This window comes from Micropterus salmoides, unplaced genomic scaffold (genome assembly GCF_014851395.1).
Source record: "Micropterus salmoides isolate LMB-PRFRI ecotype aquatic unplaced genomic scaffold, ASM1485139v1 Ms_hic_scaffold_7, whole genome shotgun sequence".
Lineage (NCBI taxonomy): Eukaryota > Metazoa > Chordata > Actinopteri > Centrarchiformes > Centrarchidae > Micropterus > Micropterus salmoides.
This window is the reverse complement of record NW_024044459.1, coordinates 33,467,730-33,488,880: the sequence shown is the minus strand read 5'-3', so window position 1 is coordinate 33,488,880 and position 21,151 is coordinate 33,467,730. Positions and strand designations below refer to the sequence as shown.

General features: G+C 40.8%; 1 protein-coding gene across 1 annotated transcript in view; it reads left to right on the top strand.

Moving 5' to 3' along the window:
- Positions 1-346: 346 nt before the first annotated feature.
- Positions 347-21,151, top strand: part of galnt9 (polypeptide N-acetylgalactosaminyltransferase 9) — a 109,767-nt gene continuing 88,962 nt past the window's right edge. The window contains 3 exon segments of the mRNA XM_038704785.1: positions 347-1,428; positions 16,487-16,531; positions 16,534-16,666. Of these exon segments, the coding sequence (XP_038560713.1) occupies positions 1,188-1,428; positions 16,487-16,531; positions 16,534-16,666 (419 nt within the window). The 5' untranslated portion in view covers positions 347-1,187.

Below are 21,151 nucleotides of genomic sequence, written 5' to 3'. Positions count from 1 at the left end.
GAGTTTCATAACATGCAAATTAAAACCTATATGCAACATGGATGTGAGGCACTAGAGCTTTAAGCCCCTGACCGCGGCATCAGAAGAGAGATGGACTCTATTAACCATCGCATTACGGATCAAATGGCAAAAAAAAAAATCTGTTAACACATCTTTGCACACGTTTTCACAGTTCACTAACTGATACGGGGAGAAGGCTGCTCTGCCAAGTGGAATTATTTGCTGCTTTCATAGTGGTGCTGTTTATTTTATCCTGCGAGCCCAACACAGCTCCTGAATATTCATGATTGTGCCTCTGAACGTCAGGACGCAGCGGCGGCTTTTTCTCCCTGGCTGAGAGCGGGGAGGCTGGGAGAAGAGACAGCATGCCAGAGTCCGGCTGCGTCTCTCCCACCGCATTTGAGGGCAAATCAGCTCTCAACTCATCTTACTCTGCACCGCACAAGGGAAACAACAATGAACTGACGAAAGACAAACACACAGAGAAAAAGAGAGACAAGGAGGGAGAGAGAGAAAGAGAGAGAGAAACGCCGCCGTGTTTTTGAAGCATGCACATATTTTCTGGACATAAGCTCCTCTGGTTCATATTTGCAGAGCGGGACGGATCGAGTGACCACAACGCTTTTGAAAAAGCAGATGTCACAGCAAAGCAGTGGTAGCAGAAGGACGCTTCGATACAAGCGGTTATTACAGTGCATCTCCTGGAAGATGGACGAGACATATTGGGGCTAAGGAACTGGCGACTTATCACGGTGCAGAGGAGAGATGTTTTGCAACTGCCTCAGGCTGTTCAAGGGGATGAATGCCTTCCCTGGCGTCATTTCTCGCTTGCAATAGGCTATGTAGCTCAAACGACGGCAGAGCGTGTGCAGCTGTACCTCGGCTAGTTGAGTAAAAGCTTCGCTCACCGGCGGAAGCCGAGCACCGTGGCCGCCAGCAACCTTTCCTACCTCCAGTCTCCATGTGACGGATGTGATGCCCCACTAAGAGAAGAAGCGAGCGCAGCCTCCAGAGCTGTCCGCGGTGCTGAACGGATCCGTCAGCTCCCCGGGTCTTCACGAGTTGACCTTCTCTCCCCCTGAGCGGAAAAACCATCCTCCTGCAACGCACATTAAGGTGGCAAAGCAGGCCACCACACATGGACAGCTGCTGGGCTTGACTGAGTCGGCCGGACAATATTCTATTTCATGGCTGTGGCACGCAAAATCAAAACTTTGCTGACCGTCAACATTTTAGTGTTTGTGGGAATTATCCTGTTCTCGGTCTACTGCAGGATCCAGGACCGATCCGAGGAGCTCATCCAGCTAGGGCGTATGTCTGACCAGAGGCTGCGAGCCAGGAATGGCAAAGTTTCCAACTTGGTGGACAGACAGTCTATTCTCCAGAGGCTGGAGAGGCTGGAGGATGTGGTCTACAATCAATTAAACGGTAGGACACGGCTTGATTATTACATGGGCAGGATCTGTGATTTACTGGTTAAGAGGTAATCAATATAATGAGGCAAATAAACACTTTATGTATTGTGGCCATACCTCCAAAAAAACGACAGCCCGTGTGCAATGTAGAGGAGCGTACTTTGTTATCACTCAAAATTGACCAAACTGTCTTCCAAAATCTAAAAGGTATTCAGGCAGCATGATCTGAAGCATGACTCATAGTCTACATATTTCTCAGCATCGTTTCTTTGGTAAAGCGGTGAAAATTCTGCTTTATTTTACACATGGAACTATGTTAAACGTGTTGGTGAGTAAAGCTCTGCTGCCTTTAAAACACTAACCCTTCTTGTTAAGAAGCTAATGAAGCAGGGTGATGTATTACAGTGCAATACTTGGTGTACGTGCTTATACCATTTGAGTTGATAGACTTTACTGGGCTGTTACTTTAACGACCTATCAGGCTGTGACACCCCTCACCCGTAATTGACTTGTTGTAAACTTCACATAAACTTATGCTTTAGGTGTTGATGTCTGCAGATCTGTATAGAATCTCACTTAGAGGAAGTCTGTCTCTCAGCAGCAGCTCATTTCACTGGAGGCACTGCTGGTGAAACATGTCGGATTTAACAAGCTGTCTGACTTTTGAAGGAGAGTCTCATGTAATGGCTCTATAACGGAATGACAGACTTGCATGTATTCACATGGCCATTAGTCTGTGGAGCAGATTTGGTCTTTTTCAGCAGAGCCGCAATCTTTAAAATCTGGTTCTGTGTTACTCACGGTCCTCTGCCTCCAAAGCCACACAATCGCAAAATGTTAAAGATCTGGTACATGGTGCATACAGATAGTTGAAAAGACTTAACTGGATACAGTACATGGAATATTCCAAGTTTATATCCAGTATCTGATTATTATGTATATAGAGACATTAGTTACATCAGGGATAAAACGTAATGAAGCAAACCACTTTTTTTCTACCCTCTACCCCTATTTATTTTACCCCTAACACTTCATACTCCCATGCATTCAATTATATTCATTGAATTAGTGTTTAATATACACTGACCATTATATTAACCAAACAAAATCAGTGGTGAGTCGGTGGGCTTCAGGTGGTTGTTAAATGAATGACAATTAGGGCTGCAACAGAATTAGTTTCTCATTTAACCGATTAATCGTTTTGTCTCCTAAATGTCAAAATTGTGAAAAAGGCCTGTCAGGGTTTCCCAGTGCCCAAGGCCATGTCTCCTAATGTCTTTTTTTTACCGACCAAAACCCAACAAACATTTGTGCGCAAAACCAGCGTCAGATCGTAATGCATCTGCAGGGGGTTGATCAACTTGTTGATCTAAAGCAACTCAGTGATTGCAAAGTTTGCTTAATTTCAGCCTTTTGAAAAATATAATTTAGTCCAAATAAAACTTCTCACCCACAAGCATTTCAGCAAACTCAAAATAAACTCCACACTATTCACGCAACATTTCATCTACAAAAGCTAAAACGTCTTGTTCTCAAGCCAAATAATGAGAAATCAGTATGGTGGAATGTTACTCCTTGGCAAGGTGGTAGCCTACTGATTGATTTCTAATCTATCAGTAAAGTCAGTTTCTATTTACTAGCTTACTGTTCACTCCTGGGGCATTGTGACTTTATCATCAGTATAAATTACAGGCTACTAAAGCTCAGGCTGAAGGGGGCTGTGAGGGATGTGGATTGTGTAGGAGGAGGCAGGTTGTGTTGTTGAATTTCATGCTGGCCACCAGTAGAGGTCACAGATATCTTAATACCCCTTTAACTACAATTCTACACTACAATGCTGAAAGCTCTTAAAACTCCAAATTCAAGAACATACAGAAAAGAAATTGATTGTTGAATTATCTCTATTTCTAACTGATTGTAAGGATCCAGAAAAAATGGTTTGACAGTCCATTTCATTGTTTACTCAATCACATTTTGTTTACTTGTTAAGGATGTTTCACAGGTTTATGGCCACAAAACAGTGCGAATGTGGGCTGTTTCGGCACAATCTTTACTCTTTTGCCCGACCTTCTGCAACTATTTGAGGGTCACTCTGTCACTTTGAGTTATGCTTGGCATCTGGCATCCAGCCAGCAGGCACCGCCTCTCAAAAAGTACAATACATCCTTTCAGTCACTTAGCTTTTTATAGAGACAATGCAACTGAGCCGGTCAGCCCCGTACAGTTTCCCTGCTGTGGGACAGAAACACACTGTGTCTGCAAAATCCTTTAAGGTCTGAAGGACAATGTGTCTCGTCAATTTTGAGTGGGTGGATTTTAAAACATGAATTGCAGAGATTTTTTATTTGGCAAAGAGTAATTGGTAATTGACTTTTCTGAGTGTTGGTTGAATGGCATCCACCTTCTCTAAAGCCAGATATACACAGTCAAAATAACTGCATTTTGTGTCATTTGTTTTATGAACAGTAAGTGAACATCATATCAGCTTCATAAAGTATTCTCAAAACTGACTCCTCTTTCGGCACAGTTGAGTCCAAGTAGCTGGGACACAGTTTGTAGGTCTTTCACAAGTGGAGAGAGTAACAGTCCATTATGGGTTGAAGAGAAGAACGAGCAATGAACTAAGTGCAAAGCTGGCACAGTGGCCTGGCTCCCAGTTAACATAGGAATATAATAAAAAGCGTCTTGAACTTAGGTGTGAGTCTAAAATCCTGAATTCCAAATTGAGCTTCACGTCGCAAATTGCTTAATTCATCAATTCAACAAATTCCAGTTGTGAGCATGAAAAATTCATATTTACAATTCCCAAAACAAGCTCTACAGGCACATGTCTCTTTCTACGCAATTCAAGTGTGAAACAGAAAAAGGAATCAATTGCAGTTACATAATTTTTCTTTGACAGTGGCAATGTGTACCCAGGAGTGCACACAGGCTGGAAACGTTCGCTGGCTGTCACAATCCCTCCATGATTTGTCTTGAGCTCTTTAATGGCATACTTAATCATATCCTCATATCCCAGGTCACTGCCCCTTTTTCTAAATCGTGCACAGACCACAAATTGTATTCTATGACCATTGGGAATAACTATGGCGAGAGGAGAACTCAGTGTGCCAATAACTATTACCATGTCCGGCAGTGATATGAAGTAATTGCCCATTCCCTCTGTTGTTTATTGCCTACCAATGGCATTCCATGGGAGCTGCAGCAAGGTCCAATTAGATTTGAAGGACATAAACAAGTCGCAAAATTCCTCTTTTATGGCCGTCTGATGGATGGTCACCAGACTCCCAACAAGAAAACAACGGTCAAGCTTTATCAGCAGCCCATTTTGCGCAGAAAGGGCAACATGAGGGTTATCAGCCGCACTGCCTCTGCTGTGGATGCCACCGTCTTTGGCTAATCGGATGCGGTGAGTTTAAGCTTGTTCACAAGCTTATGAAGCACTGTTTTGACCTTAAGTACTGCATTAGAACCAGCAAATACCTCCTGACCAGTACTTACCTGCTGAAGCCCTGTGAGTCTGACTAAATTAACACTATGCACAGATAAGATTAGCTGCCATTATTGAGAAAGAGAGAAATGCACAAATTTTAAGTTTAGTTTGACTGAAAAGGTTTTTTAAGGTTAATGTTCATATGAACTTTTTGAACTAAGCTGTTGATGTTCAATTAGTGCAGAGAAAACATGATTAAAGAATTAATTCACAGTTTGCTAAGCCCTGTCCCTCTCCATTAGTGCTGCTACATCTTCCAAGATTTCTATTTATGCCTGACACATAATGCGGTTTACAATAAGTAGAATAGTGACAGATGTATCGCTTGAAATACTTTGTAATTTTTTAAACAATGGGTCCTTGATTTCAGGCAGAGGTAGACAAGAGCAGGCTTCTCATTTCTGGCTGGTAACAACTGTTGATATAGATTTTATCTGCTTAGCTAGCTAGCAAATTGCTCCATGAGTTGGTTAAAAAGGCCGTCTTAGGACTTTTTTAGCCTACTTGGACTTGATCCAAAGCTTGACAGACCTGCTGTGCCTAGGTAAAGGTGCAAAGGTATGAGTGGATAATCGCTGTTGAGGGGAGCAGTTTAGTGAAGGTAAACTAAGATGGAGATGTAAAGAACAAAATAGGCTAGTACAAGAACATCCAATAAATATAAAATAACACCAACTTAATCATTTTCATTCTGATGGTCTTACTATCACATTTAAATTGGAATACACTAACATAAAACTACCTCACTTTATTTTTCATCGCCTCTCTCCTTCTATTCTGTCACTCGAAGCAGAAATGCTCTAAAAATAAGCTTCTTAAAAAACAGATTGCTCTTAGCAAGTGAATGTGCTACTATTCAGTTTACTCCTCTGACCGGCACTGGATGTGTCATTGTTTGAGCTTGGCTGTTGTCCCTCAGCTCATGGTCCTACTGATGCTCGTCATCAGCCATGCATGTCACTCCCGGCCTTCTCCCGGTGCGTAGGTGCTGATTGGGTGGCAGCCTCACAGGCCCAGCTGCAGCACCAGATATGCTTCTTATCTATAATGCTCAATTATGGCAAAGAAACCAACGTTGTTTATATGCTAAGCCTGCTGGGGCAAAGACTTGATGAGAAATGAGAAATGTCACACTCTCTCTCTTCCAAGCTGACACACACTTGATGCTCCGACTGTATCTTAATGATACATATCGCGGTGTGCCTACATATTGTTGTGCAGTGTGTAATGGCGGCGGCTGCAGGGACGCCACATCACAGCACGGTGAAGCCTGACAAAATGAAATATATTCTAATAATGATATGGAGATGAGGCTCTGGTCGACAAAACAGTTTCAGAAACAGATAAGAATCAATTCTGCTCAGCCTTGAGGAATCATGATAATGAATTCAGCGGCTAACCTGACAATCAGCAGTCAGCCACAGACAATAATGGCAATTTCAGATGGAGCGAGCAATCCTCTTATTTATACTGCTGGCCTAGAGTCATGCAGTGATTACATTACTAACATTTAATAATGGCATCTGATGAAGGAGGGACATATAGGCCAGTATACCAGATAATTAATGATTTAAATTGATTTTCAATGCCTTTCTGCACTTTGATTGGTTATCCATCTTTTGAGAATTTTGACAGAATTCTCCAAAAAAGTGTTTTGAAATGTTTAGAGTGAACACTAAGGATGTATCCAAATACAAATACATTATTCAGATATGAAGAGATAATACACTTTGGAAGAGATAATACACTTTGAACAGATGCAAATGGCGTTAGAATATGTGCAGTAACTTTTGTTGTGCTGTGCTGAATAAAGCTTCACTGATGCTGCACCGGTGTAATTTATACCTCATGAGCCTCACTCTTGCAAAAGACCAAAAGAGCCTCTTTTTGTCAAAAGCTTACAAATTTTATTTCATAGACACTTCAACTTTATTTTGTCTTGACCTCCCCCTATTGCATGCACACTTCCATTTATTTTTAAATTAAGCATCATGTCACATTTAGCTATTATGGCACAGTGTTTGCCAAAAGCACATTACAGTTTTATTTGATTAAGTGGGGTACACATTTTAAATATGATCATATTTTGTGTAGTCTGTGAACATTTAAACTCCTGCACACAGGAGTTTAAATGGCAGTAGGAAACAATTGGACAAAGAAACGAGAGGCAGTAGATAATTGGTTGTGTAAATCAGAACACAGATTAAAATGTAGATATCTGTAAATTACCTCTAGTAATTTGCTAATATTAGATTGAAGATGCTTTCTATTCCGTGTTACCAATATACACCATTTGCTGAGACTATGAATGGGGTCTTCTGTGGAAAATTTTTATGTAGCTACCTGACTACAGTTTTAAAAACATGCAAAATATATGAAAACAGATGAATAAAGCTTGGTAACACATAAAATATTAACTAAATTTCCAGCCTCTGCAGCTTGTGCTCTTTATGCCCAGACCCTCTATATCTGGTGTACTCACACTGTAATGCAAACTCAGGTAGGGCTTTCATTTTTCAAAAAGCATGAACATCCTTTCTTTAGAAATATATTAGGGGTCTACTAATTTCTCGATCCGAACTGTTACATCCTGACATGGCCTGCTGTTGTTATGAGTGGCAGTGCTAGAATGAAGGCAGCTCTTCTCCCAGCTCTCAATATTTCATAGATTTGTTTTGACCTTTGAAGGCTTTAAACCTCCCTAGAACAAGTTATTTTCCTCTTCTTGAAGAGATCACTGAAAACCACCACCCTCCCTTCTTCATCAATATTTAGAACTCTGCTGCATCACTTTGGACACACATAAATCCACTCTTTCTCTTAAATCATTCATTAAAAATGGGGTCATCTTTGAATCTGAGACTCTATCTTATAAAGGCCAAAACAGACACATCCTGAAGGTTGCTGTATAATTTATAGCTGTTATGGGTTTAATGTATCATGTCGGAGGGATTTGGACAAATGGATTGTGGGGAACGAGCACAAGACAGATGTATACTTGGACACAATGAGATTCAAACTGGCACCTGACTTTTCAAGGCTCCACATCCAGCTGCCACTTTGGATGGGAATGACGCTTGAGTGGAAGAAGCAGATGTTGGGCAGTAAATGATGATGAAAGTGCTAATGTGCAGCTTGGAGAGTGAATCCCGCATCGCAAATAGGGAATGAAAGAATGCTTCACACGGACATTTTTAAGTTGTTCAGTCAAATTCCACAGGTATGATATTTTTTTTAGTTCATAAATCAACATTCATTGTGTCTTTGCTCTTGTTTCTCACAGTGAGAAGTGAGGTCATTGTCTTGTTTTTTTTTGACCAGAACATAACAGCCCACTTGCTGAATGCTTTTATACAAAGTGCCTCACAGGACCGTATGCACATACATTTTTAACTCAGGCAGTCGCCGTGGGAACAAAGCTCTTAATCCTCACGGTGTTAGCAAGGAATGTGTTAAAAGCTTCTATTTTTGTTTGTAAACAGTCTATTCTGGGGAAAAACGTCGCTATGTAAAAGAAGTATTTGGGTTTTGCTATTGATATAATTTACACACATTTAGTTTTTGTATGACTTTCTGCCTTCTTCCAAACAAATTGCACAAGAAGAAAAGACGAAATTGGGAAAACATAAAAGATAAACCAGAGCCAATCAGAGCAAACTCAAAACTACCTCAAATTACCGACCAGGCATTATCTTTATCAGCAGCTACATAAAAACTGAACCCTGCTAAAGATTTACAAAACTTTGTAGTCAAAGCTTCCAAATAGCATCAATTTGCTGCAGTGAGTTTTTAATGTTACAAATACAAACTCTCCAGGAGATTGCCCCTGCAGAATCTCTAAACTTATGTTGAAGTGCTACAGACAGGCAACAGTGGATCACATTTTCAGGGCTCTCATCCCATAATGGAATTTTGTTAAGTCAGACAGAGGAAGTGGAGGGCAGGGGCAAGCAAAACAAAATAACGCAGCTACCAGAAAACAAAGCTGGCGGGCATTGTCCTGCTTCCAAGACTCATGCAGAGACAGTGCGGCCCTCCAGACTCGAGTCTCCGGCTCTGGAGGGTATCTGTGTTATTGTGTGACATGGCTCGCTATGCCAGATGGCTAGTCTGTGACGTGAACCCCCACCCATACTTGTCAAAATGCCACCACATTGACTGGTGCAGGGGATGCTAAATCCCTCTTGCGGGAGAAGCCAGTTTGCAACCATTCAGCTCCAATTACAAATCTTCAGTAGCACCCGAGGATTTGAGGCCATCCAAATATGGTGATTACTCCGCAGTTCCTGGAGGGGTGAAGCTGAGAGCTGAGCTCTTCATTGGTATGCGCTGTTTACTTACTGTCTGTGTGTCCATCTGTTGATATGGAGAACAGACGCAGCTCGATTTTTCTGTGGAGGCCACACTGGAAGCTTGGCGCGCATAACAATTATCTGACATTATCCTGCAGTTTCATGGAATTTTAAAGACTCAAACAATAGTCAAGCCGGCGGAGACAGATATGAATAAAGCTGACAACATGTTCTTGTTGGACAAAATTTTAACTTAGGGGAGTATATGAGGGCGGTCAGGAAAGGGGTCAGGTTATGTTTTTATATGTATGTGAGGTGAAGTCAGCTAAAATAGGCAAAAAATATGAAAAAGTACAATTGTTTTGTAATTATGAGAGTTTGAGTATCAGCATGTTGCCTCTGGCCCATTTTACCTGATCTCAGGCCTGCAGTTTAAGTTAAATGTAAAGAGAGAACAACACAGAAATTTTTGCTGAAATCATTTAAATGTTTGCAGGAAACTGGCATTAGTGTCTTTGGTGAGACAAAGTAACAACATATTAAATACATTTCATTCAATAAAAAGTTGAAAAAAAAAATGCATTTAAAAATGAGCTGATTGTGTTGTGTTGTTTCTGCACAGTTGTGTCTTGTGTCATAGTTTTGTGCGTAAATTAATTCAATTTTTACTAAATGTTTTTTTTAGGTTTTACATTGATATACACCTGTTTTCCCCCCCCCTCAATTTCTTAAAATATTTCAGTAAGCCTGTGTGTACACGTGGCCCATTTTAGCTAGCTGGGTTAGCAAGCTAAAAAAGTCTAAAGCTAAAATGTATATTTTCTTTACAAATTTGGACTTTTTTTATATTAAAGAGCCTTGCAAAATATCTTTCATAAACTTTTAACTTTGTTGGTAAGGTTACTTATAATTGAAATTTGCTATGTCGAGCTCATTTTCCATAGGATTTCTCTTTTCTTCATGTAGGCTTTGCTCCGCCCACTATAGAAATCTCAAATCTCAAAACTATTTTTACATGTCAACTAGTGTTGTAGCAACAATTCAAGATCAGTATTTGTGATTGGCTGTAAAATTTTAGAGTGCCATAAAGCTCCAACCTTATTTGGCCCATTTTACCTGATGGCCCTGCATTGGTTTCTACTTGCTGAAGAGACAGTCTATAATTTTTTCATGCTTCAGATTTATATTAAAATATGCCTTTTGTGTGCATCATGGATCTTAAAAGTTGGTTTTACTAAATGCAGAGGACAACAATCATGTCTCTGTGTCAAGGCGTTATTTTTTAAGTAGCTATTGGAACCAATATCAGTTGTAAGAAACAGTTGGTGTGGATCTTTATAGCTAGTAGTGATTAAACATTATCTCTTTGAAGAGAATGTCATTTTTTCACTAGCCAACAGTCGCCTTCCCTTACTCTGTATTAACGCTGTACAGTATCATTTAGAGTTTACCTATTTACACACACACACAGCCTCCTCTACTAATGGGTGAAGTTGCTGAAGCCCTTAGCAGGCACAGATCTGCCGCCTGTGCCCCATTTTTCTATTCATTTAGTAGCTCTTGGTTCAAAAATAGACAGCAGCAGGAATGCTTGGTAAACAAAACACATGTATTATGTTAGATAATGTGTTGTTATTTCCACTCTTAATATGTTATTTGGTTTAGGAAAAAATATTGTACCTTTTAACATATTGAGTTTTTAAATTACTTTGAGTTTTAAGTAACCTCAGGGGTAAAAAAAAAAATCAGCCCCCCCACCCCAATAATGTTAATACTGTCCCTTAGAGGTATGAATCTGTGAACAGGCCTTTTCCCCCATTAGCCAAGATTTCATTTTTGACACTGCACCCAATTTTTATCCTTCCCTTTTTGAAAATGTCACTGTCACGGTACCAAAGTGACGGTCTGTTAAATCACAGTAATGAGTCATTTTAATGAGAGCAGAGGGGGTATTTTAAGTCTGACACATTAAATCCGGTGCTGAATTTAGTTGTGTTAGACCAAAGAAGCCTAACGTGATGGGGCTGACCAAGGACTAGCTCTCATTCACCACTAAGCAGACAGATACGCAATCTGGCCTCTCTTCAGGGATTCTCTGTGGATAAAAGGACCTGTGTGAAACAACCACTTTACAGTTGTGGGGGCTGCTTCCATAATGCTTCTGTAATTAGCCCTATAGAGCCATTACTGGCTCAGTTAACATCTGGTGGTTTTTGTTGGACTAAAGGTCTCGGTAAAAATCAGTGTCTTAAATCTACAAATCCAAATTAACTACATGGCACCGGGTGCTTTATAAGCATTCTTGTTAGGACTAGTTAAGTTGAAATCACGTTTCAGTCCAAATGATTATGTGTTTATCATTCTGTCTCTGGATAATACAGTCAGGTCAGAAACAAATTAACCCTTACAGTAATGCATGGGTGGGTCAAAGGTCTTCTGTGTATGATATTCCAGGCATTCCCCAAAATCTTTTCATCCTCTTTTACTTTTTGGGAAGATTTAACTTTTGTATTATTACCGTAAAGTGGGCAAAACATGTCCTATGGAAATTCACAGGAATTCTCTTTTTTTCAGACATACTATTCTATTCCTGTCATCATCACGCATAGACCAGTAACCCGAAATGTGCACATCCCACACAGAAATCTTAGTAATCTATTAAGGATTAGGACAATTACACCAACTCCAGCACCCAGTACAAATACATTTAAAATGTGAGATAACTATCAAGCAAGACTTTTATTTTAAATGATTTTATTTGGTCTGCAAATCTAGATTTTATGTTTTTAACTGAATCCTGGTTGCAAAATAATGACCATAGCCAACTAGCTGAACTGTGTCCACCTCAATATAATTGTTTCAGCAAACCCAAGGTCAGTGGTCGTGGTGGTGGGCTACTGAGCGTGCACAGGAAAAACTTTAAATATCATCAAGTACGCCGTGAAGAATTTACCTCCTTTGAAGCTCTCTTTTAAACTTGGTGGCCTGCAACCAATCAATCAATCATCATCAGTTTGTATCTACTCTTGTTTTAAATTATGAGAGTGTGGTTCTTTGTGGCAATTTTAATATTCATGTTGGTGACCCTAACAATGTTCATGCAACTGACTTTTTAAATATTGCCACTTCTTTTAACTTTAAACAACATGTCCATGGGCAAACACATAACCTTGGTAATACACTGGACTTTGTTTTTTACCCTGGGTGTGAGAATGGTTTTCATCCTACCTGTCCAATAGGAGGTTCTGTGTGTCTGTGAATAACTGTGCCTCTTCATTCTGTTCAGTTAAACATGGAGTGCCTCAGGGGCCAGTCTTAGGACCCATTTTATTTTCCTTATATTTGCTTCCCCTTGGACACATTATCCAGAAACATGGTGTTTCTTTTCATATTTATGATGATGTACCTGCCCGTCAGATCCACAGACCCTGGAATGAGTTCACTTACTTGATGTAAAATAATTTCCTCCAGCTGAACTCAGACGTAACAGAGATTCTGGTAATTGGGTCCCAGCAAATGGCAAAGAAAATACTGCCATCTACTGGTTCCCTAGTGAATCGCATTAAACCTTTTGCACCGGAACTGCAGTTGTAGGACCCTTGTTTACTTTGATACTGCCAGCTAGCTGGCTGGCTAGCTAGCTCTTGACAGCCTCCCGAACCCAATTAACCTTACCCTAACCATCACAGGGTGTGTGCCTAAACCTAAGTTATTGATTATATGCATGCTGACCCGTTAACCCTACAGCTGTGCACATCGACCGTGTTTCTGTGCATTATCACCACCAATCCACTAGATGGCGCTGTTGCAAAAGAACTACGGTCCTAGAACTGTGGTCCCAGGATTGCGGGGGGCCTGAAACTGCAGCCTCCGGTACTGCTGCTAGATAATATTGAAAATCTTGGTGTCTGGTTTGACAGTAATTTAAGTTTTGAGCAGCACATCACAAAACTTGCGCAATCATGTTTTTACCAGCTTAGCTATGTTAACTTTTAAGGACAGTGAGACCATTTTACACGCCTTCATCTCATCATGCCTGGATTACTGCAGCAGCCTTTTTACTTGCTTGACCCAAAATTCTGCCAGGCTTTTAACCAGAACAAAGAAATTTGACCACGTCATCCTTGTTTTAGCTGCATTACACTGGCTCCCAGTATGTTTTAGAATTGATAATTTTACTGATCACTTTGAAAGCTCTTCATGGCCTCTCTCCCTGTTATATATCTGACCTTTTAGTCCCATACACACCAGCATATACCTTGAGATCCTCGGGCAGAGGTCTGCTGTTTGAGTCTCGACTGAAACTAAAGGGGACAGAGCGTTTGCAGTCAGGGCCCCGAGGCTCTGGAACAGCCTGCCCAAGGAAATCAGGTCAGCTGAGTCAGTGAACTCTTTTAAGTCCCTTCTTTGAACATACTTTTATAGGAGAGCCTTTCCCGATATATATTTTATATTTCCGGCCTTTCTGTGTGGAGTTTGCATGTTCTCCCCGTGTCTGCGTGGGTTCTCTCCAGGTGCTCCAGCTTCCTCCCACCGTTCAGACATGCGGACTAGGTTAATTGGTGACCCTAAATTGTCCTTAGGTGTGAGTGTGAGTGGTTGTCTGTCTATGTGTGACCCTGCGATGGACTGGCGACCTGTCCAGGGTCTACCCCGCCTTTCGCTCGATGTCAGCTGGGATTGGCTCCAGCCCCCCGCGACCCTGTACGCAGGATAAGCAGTTGACGATGGATGGATGGATGGATGCATAGATATATTTTATATTTACTTTAAACGTGTATTTAGTGTTGTCTTGCTTTTATCAAGTATTTGTTTTATTGTCTTTACACCTGTTAAAGCACTTTGTAACTAGTCTTTGAAAAGTGCTCTACAAATAAAGATTATTATTATTATTATATTGACCAAATCTCAACTGTCCAAAGCATCACCAGGCTTACTTGATAAGGCTGCACTGACATTTTGTATAACATTTATACTTTAATCACACTAATTTGAAAGAGAAGTGCTCTTAAATAATACCTGCATGACACACAACTGCACAGTGTGAGGTACTTTCAACATTGTAAATGACATAATGACAGCACCATATGATATTACGTTTGCCAAACAATATAACAGTAAGAAAACAGCAGGGTTAGGAAATGTATTTTTCTCATCAACATAATGCTGGCAGCACAGGGTCCCTCATCATGACAATACCACACAGTACTGTAAACATTACAAACTTTAAATAACACTAGTGTGGAATTCATATAACTTAATTAAACTTGATTAAAATAGATAAAGATTGCAGATTAATTGTTAACAAAAACCTTTTATTCTAATAGGGTTCATTTTGGACCTACTTATGGAAGAGTGTAGGTCACAATGGTCTATATACAGTATCTAAGGGTAGACTTATGAGAGACTAATGGACTAACATGATTGAGATCTCTGGAAAACATTTCTTATTCTAGAATTTGCCAGTTTTTAAATTAAACAAAAATGCCTGATAATAACTAAAAAGTGATATCACACAGCAACAGGTGCAACAAGCAATATTAAGCCACATAAATTAAGCAACATTTCTTATGAATTAACAACAGAGTGAGCAGCACCAAGGCAGCCAACATGGAGATGTATACACAATGTAAACTCCACTGCAGCTACAGCCCACAAACACATACATAAAAGCAAAATGAGAGCCAACCTGGTTTTTACACATGGAATAGCGCACACGCACACGTTAGGCAACGTGCAGTGGTTGCTGACGTTCTCCTCTGTGCAGTGTATCGCAACAATCATTGAGTTTGCTTTTGTACTCAAACGTCTGAACATCATTCTGAGTCTTGTGCACCACAAAGTCCCCCACAATCTGCTCTAGGTTCAACTTCACTGCTCGTTCATGCTCAACTCATTATTTAAGCACTCAGCTTCTCTGTGCCACTTCGCTTCCTCAAAGTTTTCAAAAGTTTTGAGCCAAATCCTCGGCAGTCAGCTGTGACAGAGATTGTCAAAAGTTCCTAAGTGAGCGTAGAAGTCACAGATGGAGGATCCACCATGAGCATCATAGCCAGACCCAGCATGAACCTGTTGGTGGTTTGATTTGTGTCACTTAGTTCTTGCCTGGTGGTGCATTAAGTCAGTGATTCATTAAGGTAGTTTTTTAAGTATGCTGGGGTACAAGCGCTCAGTGTGTGAATGATGTAGTGTAAAAGCACTTTGAGTGGTTGTAAAGACTAGAAAGATGCTATACAAGTACAGAGCATTTACATTTACAACAATACTAACCATAATCATAACCCGTGATGATGCCATTCTTAATTTTATTGCATTGTTGTGCATGTTGTTTACTAACTGCAAGCCCCGACCTGGGTGCAACCACACCCATCATATCCCCCAACGCTCTGCCAGTGAATGTATACCATTACACATTACAGCAGGTATCTTTTCCACTGTGTCACCTCTCTGGAGCTCTTCCCCTTCTGCACCGGCAGACATACCAGCAGCTTCCTCTCTGATTTCTCTCTGTTCTCATGTACACTGTTCATCACGACTTCAAGTGAGTGAGAGAGGTGATGGAGCAGTGGATAAGACATACCTTTGGTGTGAGAGACCCGGGTTCAACTCCCCACTGTGATCATCCACCATTGTGTCCCTGAGTAAGACACTTAACCCCTAGTTGCTCCAAAGGCGTGCGACCTCTGACATATATAGCAATTGTAAGTTGCTTTGGATAAAAGCATCAGCTAAATGTAATATGACTTCAGTTTTTACTCTGTGTCTTGAAATGTAGCAGTACAATACCTGAAAATAAAAAATGCATAAGTAAAAGTAAAGTGACAGACTATTACAGTACACAAAAAAAGACTTTGTTACAACAAGAGTGAATGTAATTTGTTACTTCCACACCAACCTACAGCTGTGCGCTATAACTCACATATTACAGTATATGCTATAGTGTTACTACTGTGTCTCTCAGCTTCTGCTCTACTCACATCTGTGACACCTGTGTCCATGTGGGTGTTTTTGCAGCTTTTTCATTGACAGACAGTGTAATGATGACAGTATGAATGAGCCCCGCTGGGTCTCGCAGCTGCCATACACTAGTCTCCTCACACTACTGGAGAATGTCAATCAGCTGCCCCCCTGCATGGCCTCTCTTATCACCTGTGTGTGTGTGTGTGTGTGGGTGCCTACACACACACACACACACACACACACACACACACACACACACACACACACACACACACACAAACGTACAGCTGTATGATTGTCACTCTGGTTTGTCATTTTCTTGGCAGGTTTGGCAAAGCCTATGGGGCTAGTTGAGGGGCCAGGAGGCCTTGGCCAGGGGGAGCTGCTGCCACTCTGGGAGAAGACAGTCATGACGCCGAGGGGAAATATGAGGAGTATGGCTACAACGCTCAGCTCAGTGACCGCATTTCCCTCGACAGAAGTATCCCCGACTACAGGCCTAAAAAGTATGTCCACCTCCTGTTTCTTCTCATTTTGTGTCATGTACATTCTCCTTCCAACCACAGCTCTACACCTGTTTTTCCCCCTGGCAGGGTTGTGTAAAGCTAGAAAGACTTGTAACTTGAAGGTTTGCCAGTTTAATCCCTGCTGCTGTTTAAAGGCTCTGTTTTTGTAAAGGCACTCAACGTACAGCAGGACTTTTTGCCAGCATACTGGCATTTTCATCAAGTTTTTTATCCTCGTCTTTTTTAGGTATTTATTGGTATTTTGGTGAATGTCCAGGACATTTACTGATAGATTTGAGTTGCAGTACAAGGTGAGTCAGAAATTATAAGCTTTTCTCATGCTTTTGCTCATACTCTTCCACAGTTCACTATCTCTTCTTTGGTTTTATTCCCTTATGGAGAAATATGAGAAAATATGGTGTTTTTTTCTAAATACATGTAGCAGTGATGTGAACCGTTGTTGATCCAACAAAGGACTGTCAGTATGCACTTTGTGAGTATGCACTTCGTTGAGTTTGTTATGTCCCCCACAGATCAGGGAGAGGTTGGTGGATGGATCACTTGAGGCCAATGCAACATGATACCCAAATTAACTTTAAGTATTTCCTAATGTCCTCATCTTTTTTCAAGACTTACTTTGCAAAACACTGGATCTGGTACCTGCGTGCTAATGAGATGTATGGCATGTCATGTGGATCAAAAACTGCCTCTCCTTGATTTCCAAAAAGAGAAATGCAAATGTCACCCTTGTAAATTTAATGGCTTCCAGTGGGGAACATTCCTGTACACCTGGTGGTTTATGATTTTGCACTGACCACCCCCAGTTTCCCAGTGGCAAAAGGCATGTTGTAAACTTGCACAAACCCAAGATATCACGAGTCACAGAGCAGTGTATTGCATCTAAAAAACATAATTCAAACAAGTACACTTCTGTGATGTTTGGAGTTCATTTTGCAATGGCCAGCATTAATGTTGTTAGCAGATAACATGTTAGCAGTGTAAATAAACTGTTTGTGACCCATTGGTGTTGAAAAGAGCAGCCTTGGACTTTACACCTTTTAACATTTGATATTTCTTTAATATTTAAGGGAAAAAACTGAAATACATCATCTGTAAGGTAACTTATATCAGAGGGCTCCTGTGATTTTTCAAAATCATGTTATTTTGCATTTATAACAAGGTAGATTGGCTTGCTACAAGTCTTTAGTTAGAATCTCTCATATAACATCTTTGTTCAATTCGGACATGTTTGCATTAATTACACTGATGAGACACTGCTTCGTTCAAACCAAATAGAGATGAAAGAAGAGCGAAATGCATCAAGCTGATTAACAAGTTGTGTTTGTCACTTTGCTGTGGAGAGTTTTGAGAAACCCAAAACACAAGTAGAAGAGCTAGCAAGGCTACCAAAATGTAGCTACAGTACGTCATCTCCAGCTTTCTCCGTCTGTCACGTGACTTCTCCCTTGCACATCATAATGGTTCCTAGAGTCTCCCCTTTCACAAGCCAATCCTTACTTCCTGATTCTTCCTCTTTGTCTGTCTTATTGCCTAACTGCACTTAATCCGTCTGTCATGCAGTACAGTCATTTTGGCCATAGGGTATCTTAGAGCCATGGGGAGTCACACAAAAGAAAATTACTTCCGACACGCCTAATCCTAACATGAAAGAACATGCACAAGATTATGGGGATAGTTGAAGAGCTATGTTACAATGCTGCAATTAAAGGAAACTTGAATTACCAATTTTTTTTATGAAAGGGACCCAGTGGACACCCAGCAAGCCTCAATGGTTCTTTTAAAATACATTTTATATTTATAAAGTGAACTACAGCTGTGATACAGTGAGTGGTGCAGGAGATGGACTGGGGAGGGGGGTAATCAGAGCTGCCAGCGGCATTTATATCACACAGTGTCAAAGAACAATGGCGACAGGCAGAGAAACTGGGAGGAAATCTGACGGCCAAGAGAGGTTTCTAAGGGCTTTAGCAGGGATAACAATTCATTTCATCCACCCGGCTTTGTTTCGAGCTCTTTTTCACGCCCAGAAAAATTAGACAAGAGTGGAACAGGGAGGAGGGGAGCTAGTAAAAAGGAGCTCGCTAATTAATAAGAGAGTGCCTGTGGAATTGAAGGATTTTAAGAAATTCTTTTTTATCAACGGATTTAACAAAAAATGTGACTTAAAGCAAAAGGAAAGTGAGTGTTGGGGGTTTGCTGAAGTGATTGTAACGGCGCTGTCTTTGTGATGTGTCTTCGCGTGTGGATTTAGGGCTAGTTTCATGGGTTGTGACTAGATTCTGCAGGTCTGTCTTCATTCACTCTCTGTTAAACAGTAAGATTCTTCCTTCTTCCGTGCTCAGGCTACAATAATCCATCATGTGTCAATTTCTGATATACCAAGTATATTTTGTGCCCATATATACAAGCACATAGTCTCCAAGCACAAACACAACATGTCGTGTTAAACAAGACAAAGCTTCGGTCTATGACAGCTATCCAATAGGCACACTGTATAATAAAGACTTAGTACATTTGTTGTGAAATCAAATGCAATGAAAAGTGCAAACATAGTCTTCACTGCTTTTTGTGTTTATGTCACTGAAGCAGCTCTTTGGAGAACAAGAGAAACATCAAAGCTCTGTATGTAAAGGAATTGTTCTCAGAAAGAAAACGGATATGAAATAGCCAAGCGCAAAACTGTTGCTGCCAGCATTGTTGTGGCACTGGTAAGGACTTTAAGGTTGCCTTAACACCTAACTTGTTTGTTTCAGTTTAAGCAAACTGGTGCGTTTGTGCAGGAGGTTTGGTTCGTTGATGCTGGCGTGATAGTTGTAAGTCGATCTCGAACAGCGACCGCCCGGTGTCGTACTTTTGTGGTGTAAAATCAAAATGGATGATAAGTATGATATGTGATTTAGCATGAATTTAATATTCCAGTATATCCTATTGAATCCATCTTCTGGCTGTGAACTGTCAAGGAAGGAATCTCATAAATTATCTATATATGCAATCTACAGTATATATTTATGGCAATCCTTTTGTAACCATGGTAACACATATGCACATCAGCACGTGAGCGTGGTGAGATTCAGTCAGAATACTAAATGATGCTGTGCTTGTGTCCTACCTACAATCCCCTCGTGGTATCACCTCTTTTTTTGGCCTGTTTCTTCCTGGTCATCTTCATTTATTAAATTGCAGATTAATAATGTTCACAAACAATCAGTTATTTCTTGAGGTCTTTGGGACACCAGAGAACATAAATAGCTCTATGTTCGTTTGTGAAGAGCTGGTGTGAAAATGAACTGGACCAGAACTAAAAGGCATCAATGTATCACGGTGCTGAACCTTGGTCCAGACCACATGAACCGAATTATGCCCTCAGTTTAAGCTGCTACAGCTCTCTGCCTCATACAATATTCAGCACTGTTACATATTTCTGATTTCTAAATCTGATTCTATAATTATGTCCTGCGGGCAAAAGGTGACTGCAGCACTGCAGAAGTGAGGTTAAATGCAGGAACCAGGCACCTCCTGTCTAATGGGCTTTTAATTGAACAGGAGTCATTGTGATGAGGACTTTGATGACTACAGGGAAGCGCAGTCCATCACAACGACTGAACAATCCGCACTTTCTCAAGCCTCTGTCTTTCCAAAACCAATTCATAATAATAATTATAGCCTCAATTGTTGGCTTGCCTCTCGCACAAAAACTTGTAATCCCCTTTCACTGCCCGCTAGCCTGTATTTCTCTCTTTTGTCCTTCACTTCTGCAAGTGATATTCTTAACTGCGATACCAAGGGACTTATGTAGGCTCTACATTATGGTGACTGAGGCTGCCATTCGCTGTCCTTGGGAGGCTTATGTATGATAACAGCTCATCGGCTGTGAAGAGAAAAAACAATAAAGGCAAGCAAGCTGGTAAGATTACTGATGCAGACAAAAGAAACAAACGTTAAAAATGTTAAATGTAACTTGTGTCACTCACAAATAGAAAAATGCTATTCGAGGCATGAAACCTGCCCTCCATTTCTCCTCCAAGAGGATTCTTATTCAATTACACCTAATCGCATCTCTATCTCTGTCATCACTTTGTCGAAGATTTGATTTATATTTTGCCAAAATAGTTGTTAAACCCAAAACTATATTGAAGCACAACAGATGCTCAGCTTGCCCATGGACACTTCATTGTGTGTTTGTCTGCCTGTTTGAGGGTGATAACCAGAAAGGGAGGCTAAAGAAACAGTCTTACCTCATCTCCTAAGCGTCTGATACAGCAGAATGGGATCGGAAGGTCTCCGCGGTGCAGGAGCTCCTGCAGCAAATTGTTGCTCTTTCCACTGCTAGAGTTTATCTCCTTGATGTGGGAGGGGAGGGAGGGGGGGAAGAGAAATGACAACGCAAACGATTATCTTTCTGAGAGGAGTGCTCGCGGATTGGAAAGTCGTTTTGGTGTTGCCTGCACTGGGTGGGTTATTGGA